Raw genomic sequence first — 22592 nt, 5'->3', positions numbered from 1 at the left:
GTGAATCATAAGGCTGATACTTATATGTAATAAAATAAAATAAATATTATATTTATTAATAAAAACATGTAAGATCTTAAATTAATTTTTAACATAACGGGAAAATAAAAAATTATTACAATTGTTATAGTGGAAAAAAATTTACTTTTAGTTTTGTATAATATTTTTTTTAAAAAAGAGGAAAAATTACAAAAAAATGAAAAAAAAAATATAAATAGGCTAATTATAGAGTGATAAATAGGCCTAGTATAGAGTGATAAATATTCCAAGTGTAAGAATAAAACAATAATATTTTTTCAAAAAAAGTGTGAAGAAAAAAAAGGAAAAAATAAAAAATATTAAAAAAATAAAGATAAGAAAATAATGGTGATAAAGAGACCAAGTGTAAAGTGATAAATTTACCAAGCACAAAGAAAAAAAGAAAAAATTCTAAGAATTTTTTTTTCCTAAAAAATCCCAAAATATTACAAAATTTTCATTACCGGCTACAGTAAAAAAATGGATAAAACTGCAATCGTGCTATTTCAACAATGAAAGAGGGTTTCCTGTAAGGTAAGCACAAAGTCATACTATTACAATAGTAGTTCAACTTTACTTCAACTATACATAAACATACATACTTTTACTAGTACACAAAATAGTTTTTTTTTTTAGTGAAGTATGATGTAGGTGGAATCTAATTGGAAAATAATAATTAAAAATACACTAAAATTTTAATGCGCGAAATAAATTGTAAATATAAACTTTAAATTTATAATTTTATTATTTGAAAATAAATATATGGTGGTTGTTTTCTTAAGAGCTTTACAAGATCTTTAAATAGATCAAAAAATCCTTTATTTATTAGAAAACAACTAAAAATCCAAAAGCATAAAGAAAATAAAACAAAAATATGAAATAAAAAAAACTAAGAAAAATAATAAAATTAACCTAAACAGTAACTTCTAGGAGATTCAACAGTCCAATAAATGATAGAGTGATTTTTCACATTAAAATAACAAAAAGAATCACCTAAAAAAATTTGAGTTCGATTCAACTACCAGATCTCCATTATTATAGTTTTAAGATGCTAACTTAATTTGGTGTGACCATACTTTCTCTTGGGTCTAAACATATATTAATAGTTAATAAAAGTATTTATTGTACCATTTATTTAGTTTATTTGTGTCAAATCTCATCTAGTTATGTCAAATTCTCACCTAAATGCTCATAACCTTCATCTCCTATCAACTTGGTTACATCAAAACACTAGTGCATTGTTATGGGGTATTTTGTTTTTGAATTATTTTTTTATTTAGTTATACCATAATAAAAATAGATATTCATTTAAAATACAATAAATAAAATTACATAGAAAAAATATATTTTTTAATATAGCAAATGATAGGCTATCCTAATTTTTTTTTCTGATAGTACAATTGACTCTAAATAAAAAGTCCAAGCATACTAGGTCTGACATTTTCTTTTCTTTTCAACAAGTGTTCGATTCATTGTCTTTTTTAAATTTTTTAATATAGCAAATGACATATTCATTTGTGTAAACAACACATTGTTTTCTAGTGAAAAATCTGGGCATCTATGGTGGCAAGAAAATTAAGATCCATGTTTTAGGACTCTAAAAAGTTAATTTTCAACTGAAAATATCCAAAAAAAAATCCTAGAATATCAATAAAACCATTTCAAATTCTAAAAAAACCCTCTAATCACTCCAAAAATCCAACCAAATTAAAAACAAATATAGATCCCAATCTACTTTTTACAACAAGTTCAAATTGAAACATTTATTTCCATGACAAACCCATTAATACCATGATTATTGTTTTTATGACCGACTTACCATTGTCTTTCTTATCTATCTTTTCCTGATAATTTTCTTTTTTTTCTCTCAACATTCAAAGATGAAATCATAAGAAAATAAAGTTTAGGATTGAAATCTAAAATTCTAAAATAACAAGAACCACACATAAAAAGTGAAAACTTTAAGGCTCAAACTATAGTTTTCTATATTCTATGAACAATGAAAGCCAGAAAGGGTTGAGATTTTTAGTGTTAACTTGTCCTTGTTGTTATAATTTTTTAAAAAACTATAAATTTAAATTCTATTTTGTATTATTGATTTTTATAATAACTGGTTGGGATGTTTCTAGCCACTACCAATATTCTAGAGCACATAAATAAAAATAAATTATAAAATTTAAATTATTGAAACATGATATGATATGAGGGGATGGAATTAAAAAGAAAAAAAAACTAGCTGCCATAACTGTATAATTTTTCATGGAAAAAAATAACCTTTTCTTTTATTTATTTATAATATATAAATAAGTCTCAATGACTTTAATTTAAAATAGAAGGGACGATTATTTTTACTGTGATGTCCTATTTTATAGTGTTAAAGACAGCATAGCTATTTTCTTATGACTCGGATCAAATGACGACTTTTGGCTGTTTTGGATTCGTTTGTTTACACGGTTGCGGCTATGTTTTAATTAAATTACATTTTACAGCTGTTTAGTAATGAAAAAAATTGATTTACTGTGTATAAATCCCACATAATTTTTGCGGCTGAAACGTTAAAAATAAAAAACAGGAAAATTCTGCTTTCCATTCACTGTGCATGCTAATTGCACTGTTCAATAAACAGTACAATTTGCATGCACAATGTACACGGTGCACTGTTCAAGCGAACAGTGCAGGAGAATTTCATTGTTCAACTGAAAAATGCAATTCTCCTGCACTGTTAAAACTTTTTTTTTTTGTGTGTTAATTTTATTAATATTTTTAAAAAATCTAATTTAGAGTAAATTAAATTTATTTGCACTTTGATATGAACAATATTTTTTTATCGAAAAACTAGTATAGAGTGAATTAAATTCACTCGCATTGTAATATTAATTTTATACCTGATAATATTTTATTTAATTGTATTATTAAATAATTTAATGGAATAATAAAAAATATTTTATATTAAGTATTATTTATTTCATAATGTAATATGAGTAATTAATTTTACAATATTTAAATTTAAAACTATCAATATTAATATATATTTTTTAAAATTATTTTATAACCTCAATTTCAAAAGCATTCTTACCCAAACACATTAAATTATTTTTTTTCAATCTCAATTTAACCACAGTTTTAACCAAATATCTATTTTTTCAAACCAACTTTAATTAAAAATACTTTTTATAAAATAATATTTTTCAAATCACAACTACAATAACTACCGCAATACCAAACACACACAAATGAAGAAATTGCTAAACAAGCCTCCATTCAAACATGGCTATTATTATAACAATTTATATTATTTATAAATCTAGCCGTCTATCTAGAATTTTCCACGTGGCAGCGACGACTGATCTTTTGCATTGATGAGTGTCTTTTAAGAGGGTAGACATGTCCAGTACGCCTCTCCTGGCTCTACCAGCAAGTGACACCCGATCCCAGGGAATGAATTGCAACCGTCTATTTTCCACGTGGCTAACATAAAAAGCTATATCTTTCCAAACATCAAAATGACATTTTTATCCAGTTGTTCTCTTTATAAGACCCTGCAAATGGAATCAAATCAAAGCAAGACTCCATAAAAAAAATGAGACGTAACGAAGATACCGACGTGGTAGAGACGGATGCCGAGTCAGGACTCGTCGCCGACTGGGCCGAGTTAACTTACGAGTGCTTAATCAACATCCTCTCTCGACTCACCTTTGAGCACCGATGGCGCGGTCCCATGCTCGTTTGCAAAGGTTGGCTTATCGCCTGCAAGGATCCATCTCTCAACACACTATTCGATCTGGCCACTCAATTCGACTCGGTCATTGAATCGCCTCGGTGGTGGACCCCTGATTTCGAGAGAAAAATCGATTCAATGCTCCTTTCCGTCATCACTTTTAGTGACGGATCCCTGACCGAGATCCGCACCCAGCACTGCTCCGATCTCTCAGTCACTTTCGCCGCCGAAAGGTAAAAAACAAAAGAAAATTCTTCTCAAAATACAATAACTTAGTCTTTATGAATTTTATTTTTTATTCTAGGTGCTCAAATCTTCAAGTGCTTTCAATACAATAACTTAGTCTTTATAAATTTTATTTTTTATTCTAGGTGCTCAAATCTTCAAGTGCTTTCAATAAAAAGCTGCCGGAATGTGACTGATGCATCAATGGCTCAAATTGCTTACAAGTGCGCAAAGCTTAAAGAGCTTGATATAAGTTATTGCTTTGAAATATCACACGAATCTTTGGTTATGGTGGGTAGAAACTGCCCGAATCTTAGGGTTTTAAAGCGGAACCAAATGAATTGGTTAGATGCCTCCGAACACGTAGGGATTGTGCCCGATGACTATTTAAATACTTGCCCTCAAGATGGAGATTGCGAGGCTGGTGCAATTGGGAAATATATGCCCAATTTGGTGCACCTTGAGTTGAGGTTTTCGAAAATGTCTGCAAAAGGATTGGTGTCGATTTGTGAAGGGTGTTTGAATCTTGAGTATTTGGATTTGTCTGGGTGTGCCAATTTGACGAGTCGGGATATTGTTAAGGCGACTTTGGGGTTGAAGAATTTGGAGATTAAGAAACCGAATTTTTATATTCCGAGGTCGGTTTTCCACACTGAAAGATATGGACATTGGAGGTTGTATGATGAGCGGTTTCAGACGGATATCTTCCGCATTTGACCAGGTGAATTGAATTAATCATTTGCTACATGAGAAAGTATGTAGCTAATTTGATGCATGTTCTTTTGTTTTCCGTACCCGGAGGATGTTCAGTGCAATTGGTGTTTACGTAGATACAGGGCTCTATGTTGTGCTGTAAAAAGTCATTTGTGCCCGTCTCTGTTATGCGTTTGTTCTAGCCTACTCTGTTTTCTAAAGTTTGGAACCTGGGAATTGGAGTGAATCGTTATTCCTGAAAACCCTAATTGATTTGTGTAATCTCATTTTAGGAATACATGGGATGGCATCCTTCTATTGTGCTGGTTTATGAAATTTTCTTAGAGGTTTATGTAGCTAATCGCTGCTAGTGTGTTTTATGTGTTTGAAACCATGTGTAATGCTATTACAACTCTTGCCTTCCATGGTTATGGTTTGTTCGTGCTGCATGTCTTGGAATGTTATTGGCACTTGGCACTGCGCATACTGTCTTCGTGTTTGTCTTTTCCATGGGTCGGCCATTGGTGAATGGTGATGATAGCTACATTCTAGAGCATTCTTGTGTTATTATACTCTCTAAGATTTGAAGAAAAGAAGATAAAACAATTTCAGGGAACAAGCTCTGTACTGGTTATCATGTCATTAACCTCACCAAAAGATCTGTTATAGTTTGGGAAGTTTTTTAAGTTCTTAGAGCTCGCCACCATCCATGAAATGCAGAAAGAAATAAAATTAGGAATTGTGATTTATTTATTAAATCCTGTGCCGCTTTCGGATTCGTGCTTTAATTTGTAAGCCTCTAAATAAAACCAATCAATTAACATACATTAAGCAAGAGAAGGAATACGACAAAGGTCAGATGTCTTGGTGGATTTAGACAAGTAAAGATGAAAGGTTAATTATGATGAAATTTGGGCTCATTTAAGTTCTCGAGCATAAATAAAAAATTAATCCGCATATTTTTCATCACTGAAAAAAAAATATATAATTACAAGAATTCATATGTTGTATATAATGCTTTTATGCGAGGATTTTTCTGTGTTACACCTTGTTATGATAATAAAACTGTCATTGATTTCCTTGGTAAATCCTACTTAATTCAGTGGTGGTTGCATTTTGGGTAATAATGAATGATTTTCTTATATAGTTGTCTTACTTATTTGATGTTTTTAAACCCCCCCCCTCTCTCTCTCTCTCTCTCTATATATATATATATATATATATATATATATATATATATATATTATTTTATATTAAATATTTGATGTATGCATAAGCTAAAAATAATAATTTAATAAAGAACACAATATTTTAAATGGATGAAAGGTGCTGTACATATGAGTCTTAAATTCACAAGTTTATTCTCTTTAAAAATAATAATAATAATTAAATCTGCATGACTATAAAGTTTAAAAAGCCCCAAACCTTAAATAGGTTAAAAAGGTGAAAACAAAAATTTAAGATTACAAAAAAAGTATAAAATATGAAATAAGTAAAAAATCCAAGAATAATAAGGAAAACACAAAAAATATCAAAACCAAGAGTCTCAACAAGATTTTTAATATCTAAAGATTCGAAAGTTCATATAGTGATGCAGTGGCTATTATAAGAAAAATAACTTCTAGAAACTTCTGTTAAATTTTAAGTGCGATCTAACGATCGAATAAAAATTTATAACTTTTTTGAGTTGTTATTCTGGTAAGATGTGATTAGATCTCCTTTTAGGTATTGACTTGTCTTACTAATTCATAAATACACTTGTTGGGTAATTCATATAATTTTTCTATGGTAAATCATCATCTAGTTGTGACAGATTTATACCTAATGACTCAAAATCACCTGTTATTGCAGATCTGACTATATCAATATTGCTCAAATAATGAATACTTATAAAGGTATCCAAAACCTAATGAATAAGATATAAATGTCTAACTTTTTTATTTATTTATTGAGTAATGGATATGATATGAATATTGTAATAACTCAATTTGTAAGTATCCATTACAATTCTTATTATTGTATCCATTACATTTTCTAGTATTGATAATTATATTTTATCAACATTCATAGAATTTTTTTTGAAATATTCTAGCTAGAAGTTCGAATTTGCTGAATTACATTACTAAAAACTGATAAAATTATAACTCATTGAAATTGCAATGGCAATTTTTTTCTTCAATTTCTTATTGTTTGCTATGGATAAATTCTATTATATTTTTTCCAATCATCGCTGGTGATTTTTATTATTTGAACCAATTTGCGAGCATATCTTTATCCATTTTATGTTGTTCTTTAAAGGGTTTGGTTGTAATTTTATAAGAGTTATTTTTTTTAATCGTTTAGTCATAGGAGCAATTTCAGTTTTGTGTACATAAAAAAAGCTGATAACACGTGCCTAACACATGTTAGGTGCTCTGTCACCTTTAGATGGCGCATGTGGCTGATGAAAGTAGTTGAAATCAAATATTCACCACATTATTTGATGTGTCTCGACATCATTTTTCTCCTTGGATGATGTGTGTACAAGTAAGGTATGGTTTGACATCAATTGATTTTTTTCCCCTTTTTTTTCCTTCTCTTTCTTCCTTAGATTGCGTGCTGTCCATGCAAAATATTATACCAACTCTTCAATTTCTTTTTTCTTTTGATTTAGTCATTCTTCTCTTAATTGCAATTGTTTTATTTACATTGATTACTTCTAATTGGATTTTATTTTTAACTTAATCTTTGGTTGTTTGATTTTGTTATCAAATTTAGTTTTTATTCTTTTAATTGCTATTTTTTTATTTTCAATTATTTTCTTGATTGATTTGTTTTCTTCAATTCCTTCCTTAAGCATTTCTTTTCACTGAACTTTGATGTCAAGTTCGGTGTCAATTATTTTAATTTTAATTATTTTAATTGATTTTTTTTAATTTCATCCTTAAATTTTCCCTTAACATTTAATTTCAGTTGGGTTTTTATGCTGAAAACTTAGTCCTAATTCATGAAAATCCTTGATGATGATGATGATGATAATAATAATAATATGTAATAGTTTAAAAAAATGAAAAAATTTAATTTTTTTTAAAGTCCTTTAAAAAATTTATGATTTTCTCGCATGTTTTCCTATCAATTTTGGATGATATTGGGTTATATATTTACATTGTGAGATACAGATTCACTATTAAAATACCCAGTTTTCTCCAAAACATTTCTAAAAAAAATAAAAATTAAAAAAAAGTGTCAAAATTTTTATATTAATTTCCTCTATCAAAAAATTTAAAAAAAAATATATTTTTTTTATTTTCATCCACACGACTAAATCCTAAAGGTTTTCAAAGCATGTTTTCATAAAAAAAATTTGCAAGTTTCTCATATTTTAAATATGCAAAAAAAAAGATAACATAATTAATTTATAATTATCTGTTAGGATTTGATCAAAATGTCAAAAACCTTTTACCAATCATTTTGTTCATTGTATATTAGGGTTTAGATATAGACTTTAATATTTGAGGATGTAAAACTACACAGTAGAGTACAATCTTAGATATCAAAGATATAAAGTGCAAAAATAAATGCAGTGCAAAAATAAATGCAATGCTAAAATTTTAACTTTAGAACAGTTCGGACTTCACTCGATAAGGTAAGAGACTTTCTCATGAAAGAAGATCTGCCTTGAACCTTAGAAAAAAACCAACAAATAAAATCTTAACCTAGAAAAACAATTAAACAACAATGCAGCTTACCTTAGATAGAGTGTATTGAGGAATACGTATTTTCTTTGCACAACCAACCCTTTACTCGAATTCTTACATACGTGACTCCTAAACCTTAATTATAGTTTTATAATTAAATTCAAAATCCTTTTCTTTTCCAACACCACCTCTCAAGAGGCTTACAATACATATATATACAACAACTGAACACAAGATCTCATAAAACCTTACCCCGTTCATTGTGCAATAATTTAAGGACAAAATAGTTTCGGCAAAGATTGTTGCTACCATGTTAATCCTTTTCTTTTCCATTGCCACAAAGACACCAACTGCTTCCAAGCTACTCTGACCAAATATGGAAGGGAATAACACCAACCTAAAAATATCAAGTGGTAAAAAACTGATTTTATTCTCACTATCTTTTGGGCCCTCCATTTTTTTTCTGAAACAAGTCTTCCTTAATCTTCCAATACCATCCTCTAGAACTTGTTTTGTCCATAACTTTGCCTATTTTTTCACTAACTTTCATGAGCTTTGCAATCTTTTATGGCACTTTGTCAAGCTTCCGATAAAAATATATTGAATATACCGGTTGAGATAACTCCAACAATTGCTGCTATTCTTCAATAGTAGGTACCATATCAACTTCATCAAAAGAGAAACACTTATATGCAGGGTCTCAAAAATGCAAGAGAGCTTTGATAGTTGTCTTTTGTAATGGTACTTCAAGTAATGAAGCTATTCTTCCATAATTTTCTGAAACATTCAAACTTCTTTAGCATTGCAACAATTTTTCTGCTCCATTAATCAATGAATTCACATGTTTCAACTCAGGTAACTCAATTATGGATTTTTTATTCAAACAATCCTCCTCTGTTTATTGCAAAGTTTCATACTGTTGTCTGAATTGTGGTGAAGTGTATTTACGAATATTGACCATGTTATCACTCGTTTCCTGAAATATTAGGATCTCATACCATATTAGGCTTGCTTAGTGAATTTACACAACGAGACAACTTAAAGGAAGGTTCCAACTATTACATGTAGGGTGAGCTAACTCACTTGGTCTAAAAAGGGTTTTCATTGCTCGATTAACAGCCTTAATATACTGAATTGAGGTCTACAAGATAGCAAAGCATAAGCCGGGATGATATCATGTTAGCATACTATTCATGTCCAAATAAACTTTCAACAGAAGATGGTGGTTTCACGTATGTTACCCATGTCAAAGACCATTGGGGGGGACTACTACTTCCCCTCCTAATCCTAGAGCTTTGGGCATATTATAATGCAAATGTTGTGTTGTGTGCAATTCTATATTTGATAAAAAAAAAAACAATATATATGAATGCATGAGTTAATCAAGTAACAATACACATGTACTCAAGTAAACAAATAAACATCATTAAAACAATTATATGATCATTGAAAAATAATAAACAAATTAAGCTTAGACCTATACATCCCCAATAGAGTCATTATTCTATCGCATCTCAGTAGACGTTGCAACGAGCTAGTTTTATGTGAAAAAGAGGAAAAGATATGAAAAGAGAAGTCGCCACCTAGTTTTATAATAACTAGAAACTCTAACCAATTTTCAGAGATTTTAAGTAAGTGATTAGTTATGTAATAAAGAAGATAACAATCATTTTATTTATTCTATCTAAAACAAGTTGCATTGTTGTTTATTTTCAAAGATAAATATGTTTTAATGTCTGCCTGAACTGATATGTAGTTTAGGTATTATTCTTATCCACAAAAAAGCATTTAAAAACAGGCTCTAATATTAGAGATTTTATCATGCTAGGTCATTTGATAGACTATATTAATCGACCTATAAATGTTAATTAATATATGAAGGACAAGGTCTATTGTGAGACCATTCTATCTTGTGTTTTTTAACAAGTGATATGAGGCCAAAAGCTACATAGTTAATTGATTATATAATATTTGGAAGATAAGGCATAAATTAAAATAAACAATTATTTTCCTCAAAACAAGAATTGAAAAATGATTGGGTTATCTTTCTTTTCAAATACAAAAAAAAATCCTATCGAACAATGTTTTTTTGATGATCTAACTACTTATAATATTTATAAACCTAACTTGATGGCATCTTTTAATTATGGATGATGAAAAATGAAATAAACACATGCTAAGTTGATTAATAAAGAAAGGAAAGCTCGATTAAATTTGGAAGGTAAAAGGTCGATCCTTTCCACGCTCGAGAAATTTATTTCTTTAGTTTCTGCTCTAAAATTTTATGAATTGGCATTACCAAGCAGCATCCAAATTAACCATACGATTTTCTAAGAGTAAGTTAGATGTTAATTAATCCTCATAAGCCCCCCTCCTAAATATACAAAATGTTTATTTTAAACATTTATTCGCATACAATCTCAATTCACATGCATATAAACTCAATTCAAACACAATCTTGTCAAATAGAAGCAAATAAAAAATCAAACACATTAATAATGGAGAATGATACTATCATTCCATAACTTATAATAACACCCTCCTCAATACACCACCACCACCACCACCAATTTTATTGGTATTGATACAAATTTAGAAAAGCTGAGCTTGGAACTTGAGAATTTATGAATTTATTAGTACAGCAAAAGTTCCCCTGATGGGGCATAGCCTCCCAATAAGAAAACAATTCATGAAAGTTCTTGAGTCTTGAACCATCAACCAATTGAATAATACAAGAGAAGTTTGATCTGCTTGACGTGAATATCGTTTCATGCTTGCCAAGCTACATGAACTTGCTCACGAACATTACATGCAGCTCCGTTTGTGGTACTCATAAAATAACTTTTGGAAGGATTGCAAGTTATCCGTCTCCAAGCATATGGTCAATGACAAGGTTCCATCATTTTTTGGGCTTGGTAGAATGTATCCTTTTCCTTCAAACGCAAACGCAGGGCGCATATTCACTGGCTTGCCCCATCCAAAATCAGCGTCGTAAAAGGGCAAACGCACCCAACTAACAATGTTGAGGTTTGGGCTCCTATAAGTTTCGGAGCTTCTCATGACAGTAGTCAAGTCATCAACTTTTTCCAAGTAGTCAACAGCTGATCTCAAATACTCGTCATCCATTCGTTTTATTGCTTTGTGAATTCTCTCCGCTGTGTGAGCCAATGGCTCCGATGAGAGGTCACCAGAGAGAGCAATGGGTGTAGCTTGGAAGATTACATTTCCAAAATAGCCAGGTGGAATTGGAGGACGAAATCTATTCCTGCCATCGGTGGATATGTTTATCTTGGTTGCTTGATCATTAGACAAGCCTCGCGCTTTGCATGCACAACGCCATATATGTGCGGTAAGGATCACGTAAGTGCTGTACTCGGTCTTGCTTGCAATATCATTCTTCGCCATAGCTTTCAAAGTCTTAAGTAAATCACTTGGGATCTTAAGGTTGGCTACAGAAATGTCTTTAGAACCTGACTCGGGAATGGGGTTTGGGAAAGGGGTGTTGATGGTAGGGAATGGATCATATTCGACGTGATGGAAGGTAGGGTTGGGTGGGACTCTGCCACGAAGAATGGTTCGATCGATGAATGGTGGGGTTTTAACAGAGAGGCCTCGGGCTATATCAGACCATGTGTTGATGAAATGAAGACATTCGGTCCCGTCTGCCAGAGTATGCTGCCATCCAACTCCAAGGCACACCCCACCGCATGTGAATCTGGTTACCTATCAGGGATGAAATTAAATCCTCGAAGTGAGCTACTTGCTGGTTGTATATCTACATTTTTATTGATAAGCGAACAGCTTTTGAGTTCCAATTAAGAAAGAAATTTGGGATTTGAGATGGGGCAATTCCCAATTTAAGTTGCCCAAAGTTTCGCTGGATCATGTGATAATTATGCTATATTTACTGGCTGAAAATATCGTCAGTTATCACTGCATGGAAAAGAAATTAAGAGCGTGTTTGGCAGTGTGGTTGCGGGTGCTTTTCAAATAACTTTTCGTGCCAAAATGCATGCCAACGATGTTTTTTTATTTTTTAAAAATCATTTTTGACATCAGCACATCAAAACGATCCAAAACGTACAAACCATATTAAATTTTAACAAAAAAAAAAAAAATTTTCAAATTTTTTGGGAACGCGGCCGCAGCCGCGTTCCCAAACGGTACCTAAGCATACATGTAAACCGCGTGGCTGTTTCACTGTATACCATTTTACTACTTATTTTCTCACGTTTTACTAAGATTGTAATAATAAAATTTTAATTTGATTCTTGAAAAATATATTGAGTCTATCAAAGATATTAAATCTAATCACCATGAGTTTGGAATCACGATCAAATCCAAGTCATATGAATCTAGAAGGTAATAGATCTTTTGTATTTTTAATAATTTCATTTTGATACTAGACTTAATTTTCATCAATTTTCAATTTTTGAAGAGTGCGAGAAGAGAGAAAGAAAAGATGGCTGAAATCTAGCCTCAAGAGATAAAAATATCTTTTCTTCAATTCTGGCTAATAAAATGTTAGATTTTTGTTTTAAATGGTTCTATATGATGAGAGAAATTTGATTTAGATATTTTTTTTTATTTTAAAAATATCTAAAAAAATCAGATATGAGATCTAGAAAAAATTGATTTCTAAGTTGACTTTAGATTTTTGACCGGTGTTTTGTGCTTTTAAAGGTTAAGAATTGATTTAAAAATATTATTAAGAAGATTTATAGGTGTTTTGAAAATGAGTTTCTTGAGGATAGAAACCAGCTACTAGGATTTTTCGGCTATTAGAGTTGGAATCTAGGTGTTATGAGCGATGCTTTGCCTGACAAGTCCTTTTTGTTTAAATTTAGTTGGTCTAAACGACTTGGGTTTAACAGTACATTAATTAAGCGCAAACATCTTGGATTTAACAGACACATCAATCCCAAAAATCTTTAATCTAGTGAGCATATACCAGACACAAGCGTATTAATTCTAGCAACCAGCACAATGACAGAAAAAAAACACTACAACGGAGCGCGCGCGCGCGCATATATATATATATATATATATATATATAAAAGAAAACTCAACATGAAACTCTAATAGATCCAAATACTCATACCTGTAAAACAAGGAGCGGGTAAGAAGAGATGTCACTGTAGTCAATGGTAGGAATAAGCTGTCGAAGTTCGTCGCTGGGCTTGAAATCAACAAAGTCTCCCATAGCAGAATCTGTTTCAGCCTCAATGAATAAAACCCCTTCTCCATTACAATTTATCTCAATTCTACCATTCGCATCCCTTGCCAATCTCCCAGCTACAGGATAAAATGACACAAGAACTTTGCTCAGTGCCTCCTTGAGCACTTTAACTTCAAAGAAATTGGAAGATCCATTTGGCTTGTAAAGATACAGCAAAGGGACATGATATTTTGCATGAAACAGGTCTAGGTTAGTGACCTCTAGCCGGTGGTTTGGTGTTTCCTGGTTCGGCAGCACCATGGATGATTCCTTTATGGTAATCTGCATCATGTAACTTTGGCTCGGTATTCAAGTTGAGAGAGAGAGAGAGAGATGGCTCGGTATTCAAGTTGAGAGAGAGAGAGAGAGAGAGAGAGATGAGGACACAGGCACTAGCGATGATGTTCTGGCTAAAAGTGGCACTAGCTGTGATGTACAGGCCAAATATTCACGATGCCATTATTCATTTTGCAAGGTTCGGCGTTTGTTTTAAATTTAGGGATGGTTTCTTTCTGCGTTTCAAAAATACTTTTAATAAAATTTAAAATTTTTTTATTTTTTTATTAATTTTAAATTAATATATTTTTAATGTTTTCAAATCATTTTGATGTGCTAATATCAAAAATAATTTTAAAAAATTAAAAAAACATCATTGACATGCATTTTAACACGAAAAGCTATTTAAAAAGCAACCACAATCACACTGTCAAACAAACCCTTAATCTGCTCTTACTATTATGAGTCATTTTCATGTGTAATGTAGATTTTGCTATAATAAAATTATATTTTTTAAAAATAGAATCTTTGACCAATGATTTTTCTTCTTATTAAAAGACAATTAAAAGATGTTTTTACCCTTAAAAAAACACAAAAACCAAATCTAGTGTTCAGAGATATTTTTGTCCAGTTTTTTTTTAATATAAGTTTTAGAGTCAATTTTGATTTTTTTACATTAGATAATTTATTTTTTATTCATGTGTTTATTATACGCTGGCGAGTGGATAATATCCATGTCATTTGGATAGTGAAACATTGCTCAGTGACCAAATTTGCCTTTTTATTATGCCTTTGAAAGTTTTATCATATCTTCTTCTCTTAGTATATGATGGATGATGAATGATTTATTGCCGTTGTCATTTTTTTTTTCTTACCTATCCCAAAAAAATACATGGTTATCCTTTTTGTCTTTGATTTTTTTTTTTAATTTTAATTATTTTTTATTTCTTATTTACATTCTTATCTCTTTTATAAGAGTTTTGTTGGTTTTCAATTTAGCCCTTCAATTATACTCTATTATATATATTATTCTTTCTATTCTTATTTTTTTATTTTTGATTTATAATTTTTTTACTTGACTCTTTTATTAGAGTTTTATTTATTTTCAATTTCATCATTCAATCAAAGTTTATGTTATTTTTTTTAATATGGCCTTCATTTTTTTATTTGTTGAAGTTTTTTTTCTTTTCAACTTAACTTTTCAATTGAACATTTTTTGTTTCTCTCTAATTTATTTTTTATTTCACTTTTAATCCACATTCTTTTAATTATATATATATATGTTTTTTTTTATTTTAGATCCTTTTGTGTAATTAAATTTTTTCTCGGTTTTATCATTTGGCATTTTATTTGTTGAAGACTAGGCTCTATGAATTTTTTATTTGTAGTGCTTCTAATATAATGATTGGAGTCATGATTTTAAAAAGTTGATGCAATTTGATTTTTTTTGTTCATTTTTCTTTTATGATTTTATTATTCTATATTAAAAAAATAGTTTTGTAATTATTTTTAATTTATTTTCTACTAGTTTATCTTGGTCTCGTGATGTAGATCATGGATTTTGCAAATCTTTTTTCTAATAGAGTTTTTTTTTTTGTTTGTGTTTAATTTTTGAAGATGTTATTTTGACTTAGATCTTGCGTAATGTGTTTTTTTCTTTTATTTTATTCAATCAATTTCATCCATATTTCTATTTTTATTGTATTTTATTGATTTCAAAAAATAAATTTTGTAAATATAACCAGGTAAAGGTTTCATTTTGCAAGATTAAATATATTCATCTTTTAATTTTTTTTCAATTTTTCCTTTTGTTATTGTTAATATGTTTTTTATTTATTTACATAAATAATTATCAATGTATTTAATTAAATACTTACATAATTTTTTTGACAATACTTTTAATTTTTTAATACAAAAATACACATCAAAATAACTTATATATCTATTTTTTTAAAAAAAAATTATGACATACAAAACACGAATCAAATAGTTACTCTGCTACTGCGACCCATGAGTTATTGCATTGTAATAGTGTGATTACAGTGGTTCTTTTTTTTTTTTAACAACTTTAAAATTACAGTTTAATCCCTTAATTATTGTGTCAAATTATTCTATTCCTTTATTATAAGAATTTCAGTTTTTCTTCAATTGTTACGCCACAGTGTTAAAATAACGGTGCTTGGCATGCTGGCGGTTTACAATTAAAAGCAACGTGGATTGCCTATTAGCGATTCAAATTAAATCAACAATTACCGATTGACAATTTAAAGTAACAGTTAACAGAAACAATTACTAATAATTAGAAATTGACAATCAAGAGTTATAGTTATCGGAAAATTTGTTTAAAATATAAATAATAAGCATATATTTAAAGTCAATTTAAAAGTTAATCTACTTATTTTTAGAATTAAAATATTTTTAAAATTTAATCTTTAAGATAAAATGCTTAATATAAAAAATCAACATGATTTAAATAAATCATGAGTGAATGAAAAAAATTGATATTAAAAAACTCTTAATTGAAATGTTTTAGTGAAATCCAAAACTCTTTTAAAAAACTTTATCCTATATATATATATATAAATTTTTTAGTATTTATATAGTGAAAAGTTGAAAAGTTAAAATTGAATCTAAATAACACTCAAGATTCTAAAGAGAAAATATATTAACTAAAGTGAGTTTTATGCTAAGACATGGGAGCATAACCCTCCCCAACTTGTACTAGGCTTTGGGCAAAACATGAATTTAATTTGAGTTTATTATAAAATAATTTTTTAAATTAATAATAATTATTTTTTATTAACTTAAATTGGGATTGGGATTTTGTCTATGAAAAATTATTTTTTCCAGCTTAACCTATTATTTTGTCTAAATCAATTTTTGCTAGAATTATTTTTACAAAAACTTTAACAGTTTTTTCGATTAAAAGACAACTGATTTAAATCTAGAAAATTCTAGGTTTTATTGAAGATAATCAAAGTTGATAATAGAGGTAATTTTATAAGTTTTGGGTTCCTAAATTTTTTTATAAAAAAGGATCGAAAAAGAGTATTTGGGGTTAATTTTTTCGTACTGTTTTGGACTCTGTTGACACAAAATCTTCAACTCTTCTTCTTTTCCACATTCTTTTCATAATTATCTACAATTTCGAATCCGTTTTTATAGAGAAATGTTTGAGATTCTTTTAGTTTATTAAATATTATTCAAAAATACAGCTAAACAAGAAAATATTATAATGGTGTGAAACTTATTAAAGAATGTTTTTTTTGTTTGTTTTCTACGATTTAAGATAAGGGAGACGGAAAGATGAGGACACACGATGATGAACTGGCCAAAAATTTGTGATGCAGAAATTCATGTGATCCTGGCGGCACATGATAAGGACGAAGAGATATCAGTTGGATATTATAAATTTATCTGCTCTTAGTTTTAATGGTGTGGCTTAACCGATTAAGTGTTATGTTTGTTTTCTAAATATTCCTATTTTGAATTCTATAAATTTTAGAGTTATTAAAAATTTATATGATTATTAACTTTAAAATTTATAAAATTAATTAAGATAGACACAAGTCGGTCCAAATATCTATATTAAAAAATACAAAAAAAATTATCTGCTCGTACTATATTAACAGTCATTTTCACGTGCAATGCCATCTACATATATTATTATTATTAACTTTAAAGAAACATGTGGCTAGAATACTGTTATGCTACCTTGACACTTGATTCATTCCAGTGTGGATTGTGATGGTACAATCCAAGTGTTCCTTCTTTTTTTTTTCACCTTGGGTTCTTGGGTTTTAGAATTGCTGAGGGAATGAAACAGGCATTTTATTTTTGGTGTGTGTTGTATTTCTATAAAGTTATTAGTAATTTATTAATGATAGATTAAAAATTATCGACAAGTATTTTTTTAATAAATGATTTTGGTTCATAATTCTATTAATAAAATAATCACAAACAAAATATTAATATAAATACAAATAAATATTTCCATTGATAAAATTATTAAACCTGATAGTGAACATAATATAAGCTTTACACCACCATTTATGCCAATATTTTACGTTATCAAAATCCTTTACATGACTTGATGTTAAATTTGATATTGTTGGATGGATAGATAACAAGATAAAGAAATTACATTCCTCTATCAATCCAATTTTAAATATAGATATATTAAAAATCATGTATGTTATATGTTGACAAATCAAGATAACAATGCATAACTATTGAGTTTTTCAAATTAAGATTCCAGAGATACTTACATGTGAAATGTTGAAGTAGATGACATCATAATAGGAATATCTCATGGAGTGATTTTCAGGAACATCTACTCTACAATAAAAAAAGTAAGTGGTTAGTGTTTCTAATATTGTATTTAGTCACTTAGAAGTTAGAACATACATAAAGATCAATAAAAAAAAAGCATTATATAAAAGTTGTGATTTCTAAACACACAAAGATCAATAAAACTGACCGAACACCTCTCCATGTTTTGCTTCTATCTAATAAAAAGAAATGATAATTCATAATAAAAGAAGCACAACCATTGTTAACCTTCTTAGGTTGTGTCCATCCATTTCTTTCAGGATCTTTGTATATCACATGCAATCCTTTCTTTCAAGAACTAATCTCTTTACAAACATAAATTTCTAAGTTTTTCAAAAGTTGAGATTTCCTAATAGGTGGAATGACAACCGATATGATGTGCAAATTTGATAAATATTAGGGAATTCTTGAGAATATAAATTCTCTTTTATTTATAACAATTGTTTTAGATCTTCATCACAAGCGAAATATGTGAAATTTTATTTAAATCAAGTGTGTTATTCTGTTGCCATGGTGAAAAAGTTGATAAAAAAGGTGGAAGACATATATATGAGGGTTTTTTTAACTACTATTCTAGCCAAGATATTAAATTTATGGTGAAATCTTCTTTTAGAAACGATCTTTATCAAGATTTAAATGCTAATAAGATGGAGGAAGATGCACATCAAGCATTAGTCTTCCAATTCAAGAAGTATTTAATAAAAGGGATATAATGAGGAGAGTAAATCTAAATTGAACAATTATTTGGTAAATGGATATGAAGATCCAAGTGATACTTCTTTCATTATTTTAACTTGGTGCAAAGTTAACATCTCCAAATATCTAAAACTCTTTACGGTTGTAAGAGATGACTTAACTATTCTTGTGTCTATAGTTACCTATGAATTGACTTTTAACATGAGGGGTCAAGTACTAGATCCCTTTAGAAGATCATTAAATTCAATAATTGTTAAAGCTCTCATTTGCTTCTAAAATTAGATCCATTTTTTTTGTAGCACCAATACATCTTTCACAAATGATATTATCTTGAAAAGTTTGAAAAACTAGAATTAGATATGTTTTAGACTATTATTAGACTATATAGCTTTTATTTATATTATAAATATTTTAGATTAACTTGTTTTATAATTAATTAAGCTATTTTATTATCTTTCTCATCTTTCAAAGTTTGTTAATTTAGCAATGAATGTTGAAGAGTAATGAGTTATTATTGACAATATGAGATGGTAAATAATTGTTAAACAATTAGCTTTTGAGTTTTTATTATTAAGATAATTTTTATTGGTTATCCCTCATCAATGTTTTTACACACCAATTATATGACTCATATATGTACATCTACAACAAGTGGAAAACAAATTATTAATATATAAGATATTGTTTTTAAGATGCCAATACTTCTAATTATTTGGAGAATATTGTACTTTTGACATTTTTAAGACTTATGTTCATCTAAAATCAAAAGAATAGACTACTCCTCTTAATATTTAAGGTACTTGTCCATATTGAGTCCATTTACCTAAACTATCAAGAGTGAATAGCAAAATATCTTGGAAAAGATTTTTGAAGATAAAGATGGATTGATTTGAAAATTATATATGTCAGTCAATCCATTGGACTTTTTAATGTAAGCTGAAACCTAATAGGTCTTGCAAACTTGTTCCAAGACCTAAAAATGCATGAGTGAATTATTTTGAATTATTTTAGTTGAAAACCGATAAGGAATAACTAACAACTGCTAATGTTCTAATAATTTTAAGTTTAAAATCAAAACAAGAGGTTATGACAATATCTAAATGTCTAAAAACATATCAGTAAAACAAGATAAAGTTTGAAACATAGGCTTTGAATAAAAAAATATTTTAGACAAAAATACATTTTGTCAAGACTAGATTTTAGTGATCTATAGGTCTTTTAAAAGATCTACCTTTTAGTCTGAGCTGACTTTATAAACTAAAAAAAAAAGCTAAACTTGAAATAAATGCTGTAAACTTAGAAATCCACACAGATGCAAATATCACCATTGCAGTACTGTAAACATAAAACATGTTATCATATTAGAAATAGAATGTATGCACATACTTATATGACTACCTATAGCAAGAGACTTGGGACACCTCTAATGGTTAAGAAGATCAATTAACAAGTAATCTCATAGTTTCAACACAACTCTCAAGGGTAAGTACGCGACATATATATTTTTGATAATCAGGTTAAAAACTCCTAGTTAGGCTCACCAAGGATGAGCCTTGATATCTACCATGCCATTTACCTTATGATCTTACATGCATAACACATATCATCCATTCACAAATCCATTGTAAAATCTTAAAGGTTTCAACGAGCCTTACAAATACATACTCATAACAACATATATATTTACAATATTTGAAGTCCAGATACTCAAACTAAAACAATAAAATAAAGTAAAGACAACAACAAAAATAACATCGAAGCTAAAATAAAAGTATAAAAAATAGAAGTATGGTCTACCTTGACTTTTTATTTGAGGATCGATTACATAAGGATATGAACAGTTATGGATTTCAAAAAACCTAAACTTCATGTTTAAACACTAAATTAAGACTTGGAAAATCTTCTCCAAGCCAAAAAAAAATGGATTTTCTTGTTTTTTTTAATGTTTTTTTAAAGTATTTTTTGTTCCTTTTAAAAAATAACTCAGAGTAAAAATGGATTATAATAAAGGATATAGCTCAGAAGGTATCCCATCTGATTTAATGTTTGTCGGTGTCTATAAACATGTTAAGTCCAAGGATAGTTTAGATCTAAATTTAAAGATGATTGACCTCAATAAGTATTGGACCACCAGGCATCTCGAGCCTAAATTAAGGTCTATAGTCATGCAAGTCCAATCTAGGTTATTTGTCTTTGGTTAAGCTTAGGACCTCTAATGATATTTTGCTTGCATGCATAAAAGACCCAAATAAGTATAAGTGTTTATGAGCTGTATCCAAAAATCATAAAACCTCGATCCCATTAATTAATGGACAAACACTAAATATAATTTATTTCTTTAAATTTATCAAAATGAAATAAAGATGACTCCTTAAACCCAAAATATTACTTCGAACCGTTAGCTATCATTAAGGATACAAACCTTGTACACAACAAATCCTAAATTCTGCAGATGAGTTTGTTTCCCCAATAACGTACGATTGACACTAAACAGTCCTAATTCTTGAATTGTATCGTTTGTTTGCACTAATAACGTACGATTGACACTAAGCAGGCCTAATTCCTTACAGATCGTTGTTTGCTAGACCCTACTTCATGCTCTCAGGTTCCGTGGTGATTAGCTTTCAAAAAATTAAGAAAACAGAGATGATCAATCCAACTGCAACGTGTTTGGATAAGGTGGAGAGGAATGAAGAGGGTCTCAACGGCAACGAGCCTGCTCCATTCCGGTGGCCGGTACGAGGACGAAGGAGATCTCCACCGCCATAAACTCCTCTTGCACGTCTTTGTAAACTTCCTGCTTCTAGATGCATTTCATCTGCAAGCATAATTAATATAATAACATGCAATATTTGGGGGGTATAATTAATTATATATACAAAATTCAGACGTAAAGGAAAGGATTTTGCAAGTTGATAGCACTTACTCTTATTTTGATTTTCCCTTTGCAGTGGCTTGTTGAATCGAGGAGTAAAAGAACTTTCACATGCATAATATGAAAGAAGCGTAAAACAAATCATGAAGAAAATCCATGCAAGCATACTTCTCTTCATTTTCATGGGTATAGCTGGAAGAATTAGGAGTTTTAGCTTGCCAGGATTATTGGTGTGAGCTTGGTGGTGGTAAATTAGCATTAATGGCCCCTTTTAAAGATGAAATTAATTAGTGTTCGACAAAAAGAAAGATATATAGAACTAATAATACGCGATTATGGGGCAGGGCATTTAAATGAGAACCTGTCGGTGGATTAATTAAAGGCAATGTCGAGAAAGTTTTAAATGTTTATATATATATATATATATATATATATATATATATATATATAAAATGCATTTCATTTGAATTTCCTTTCCCCTTTTTATTTCTTTATTCTTTTTAGATTCGTAAAATATCAAATATATTAATTGTGGGGTATATGCTAGTGATAGTGCTTTCATCTTTGAATTGGATACCTTTATTTCCCATAATTCCCATATTCTGGGCAAATTAAAGAATGTAATTCGTAGAAAAACAATATATATATATATATATATTCTGGAGGTGTCTAAGGATTTATCTCTCTTACAGCACTTGAATGATTCAACTTCTAATTAATCCACATGACATAAGAGATAATCTTAATTAAATTGATTAAAATTTTATTGTTCATGAGAATTGTTATTTCAGTCTTTAACTTTTTCAAGTACAATTTCATCCTTCCAAAAAAAAATCCACCTTAATAATTGCAATATAATTGTCT

At 29.2% G+C, this 22592-nt stretch overlaps 2 protein-coding genes and 1 long non-coding RNA gene across 3 annotated transcripts; 1 reads left to right on the top strand and 2 right to left on the bottom strand.

Annotated features, from left to right (window-relative positions):
* The first annotated feature begins 3561 nt into the window (after positions 1-3561).
* LOC133674472 (F-box protein SKIP1-like) lies at positions 3562-5077 on the top strand. Its single transcript, XM_062095583.1, has 2 exons — positions 3562-3969; positions 4108-5077. The coding sequence occupies exons 1-2, from the start codon at positions 3599-3601 to the stop codon at positions 4676-4678; spliced, it is 942 nt and encodes a 313-aa protein (XP_061951567.1). The 5' UTR covers positions 3562-3598; the 3' UTR covers positions 4679-5077.
* Positions 5078-10827: 5750 nt separating this feature from the next.
* On the bottom strand, positions 10828-14020 carry LOC133674471 (shikimate O-hydroxycinnamoyltransferase-like). The gene is made up of 2 exons (XM_062095582.1): positions 13433-14020; positions 10828-12054 (listed from the first exon to the last, which is right to left on the bottom strand). Exons 1-2 carry the CDS (start codon positions 13838-13840, stop codon positions 11137-11139), a joined length of 1326 nt encoding a protein of 441 aa, XP_061951566.1. The 5' UTR covers positions 13841-14020; the 3' UTR covers positions 10828-11136.
* Positions 14021-21211: 7191 nt separating this feature from the next.
* Positions 21212-22077, bottom strand: LOC133673690 (uncharacterized). The gene is made up of 2 exons (XR_009835037.1): positions 21780-22077; positions 21212-21671 (listed from the first exon to the last, which is right to left on the bottom strand). It is a non-coding gene; the product is annotated as an uncharacterized LOC133673690 (long non-coding RNA).
* Between the last annotated feature and the right edge of the window lie 515 nt (positions 22078-22592).

The sequence above is a fragment of the Populus nigra genome, chromosome 15 (assembly GCF_951802175.1).
Source record: "Populus nigra chromosome 15, ddPopNigr1.1, whole genome shotgun sequence".
Lineage (NCBI taxonomy): Eukaryota > Viridiplantae > Streptophyta > Magnoliopsida > Malpighiales > Salicaceae > Populus > Populus nigra.
Note: the sequence above shows the minus strand (reverse complement) of the source record. Positions and strands in the feature narration are given on the sequence as shown.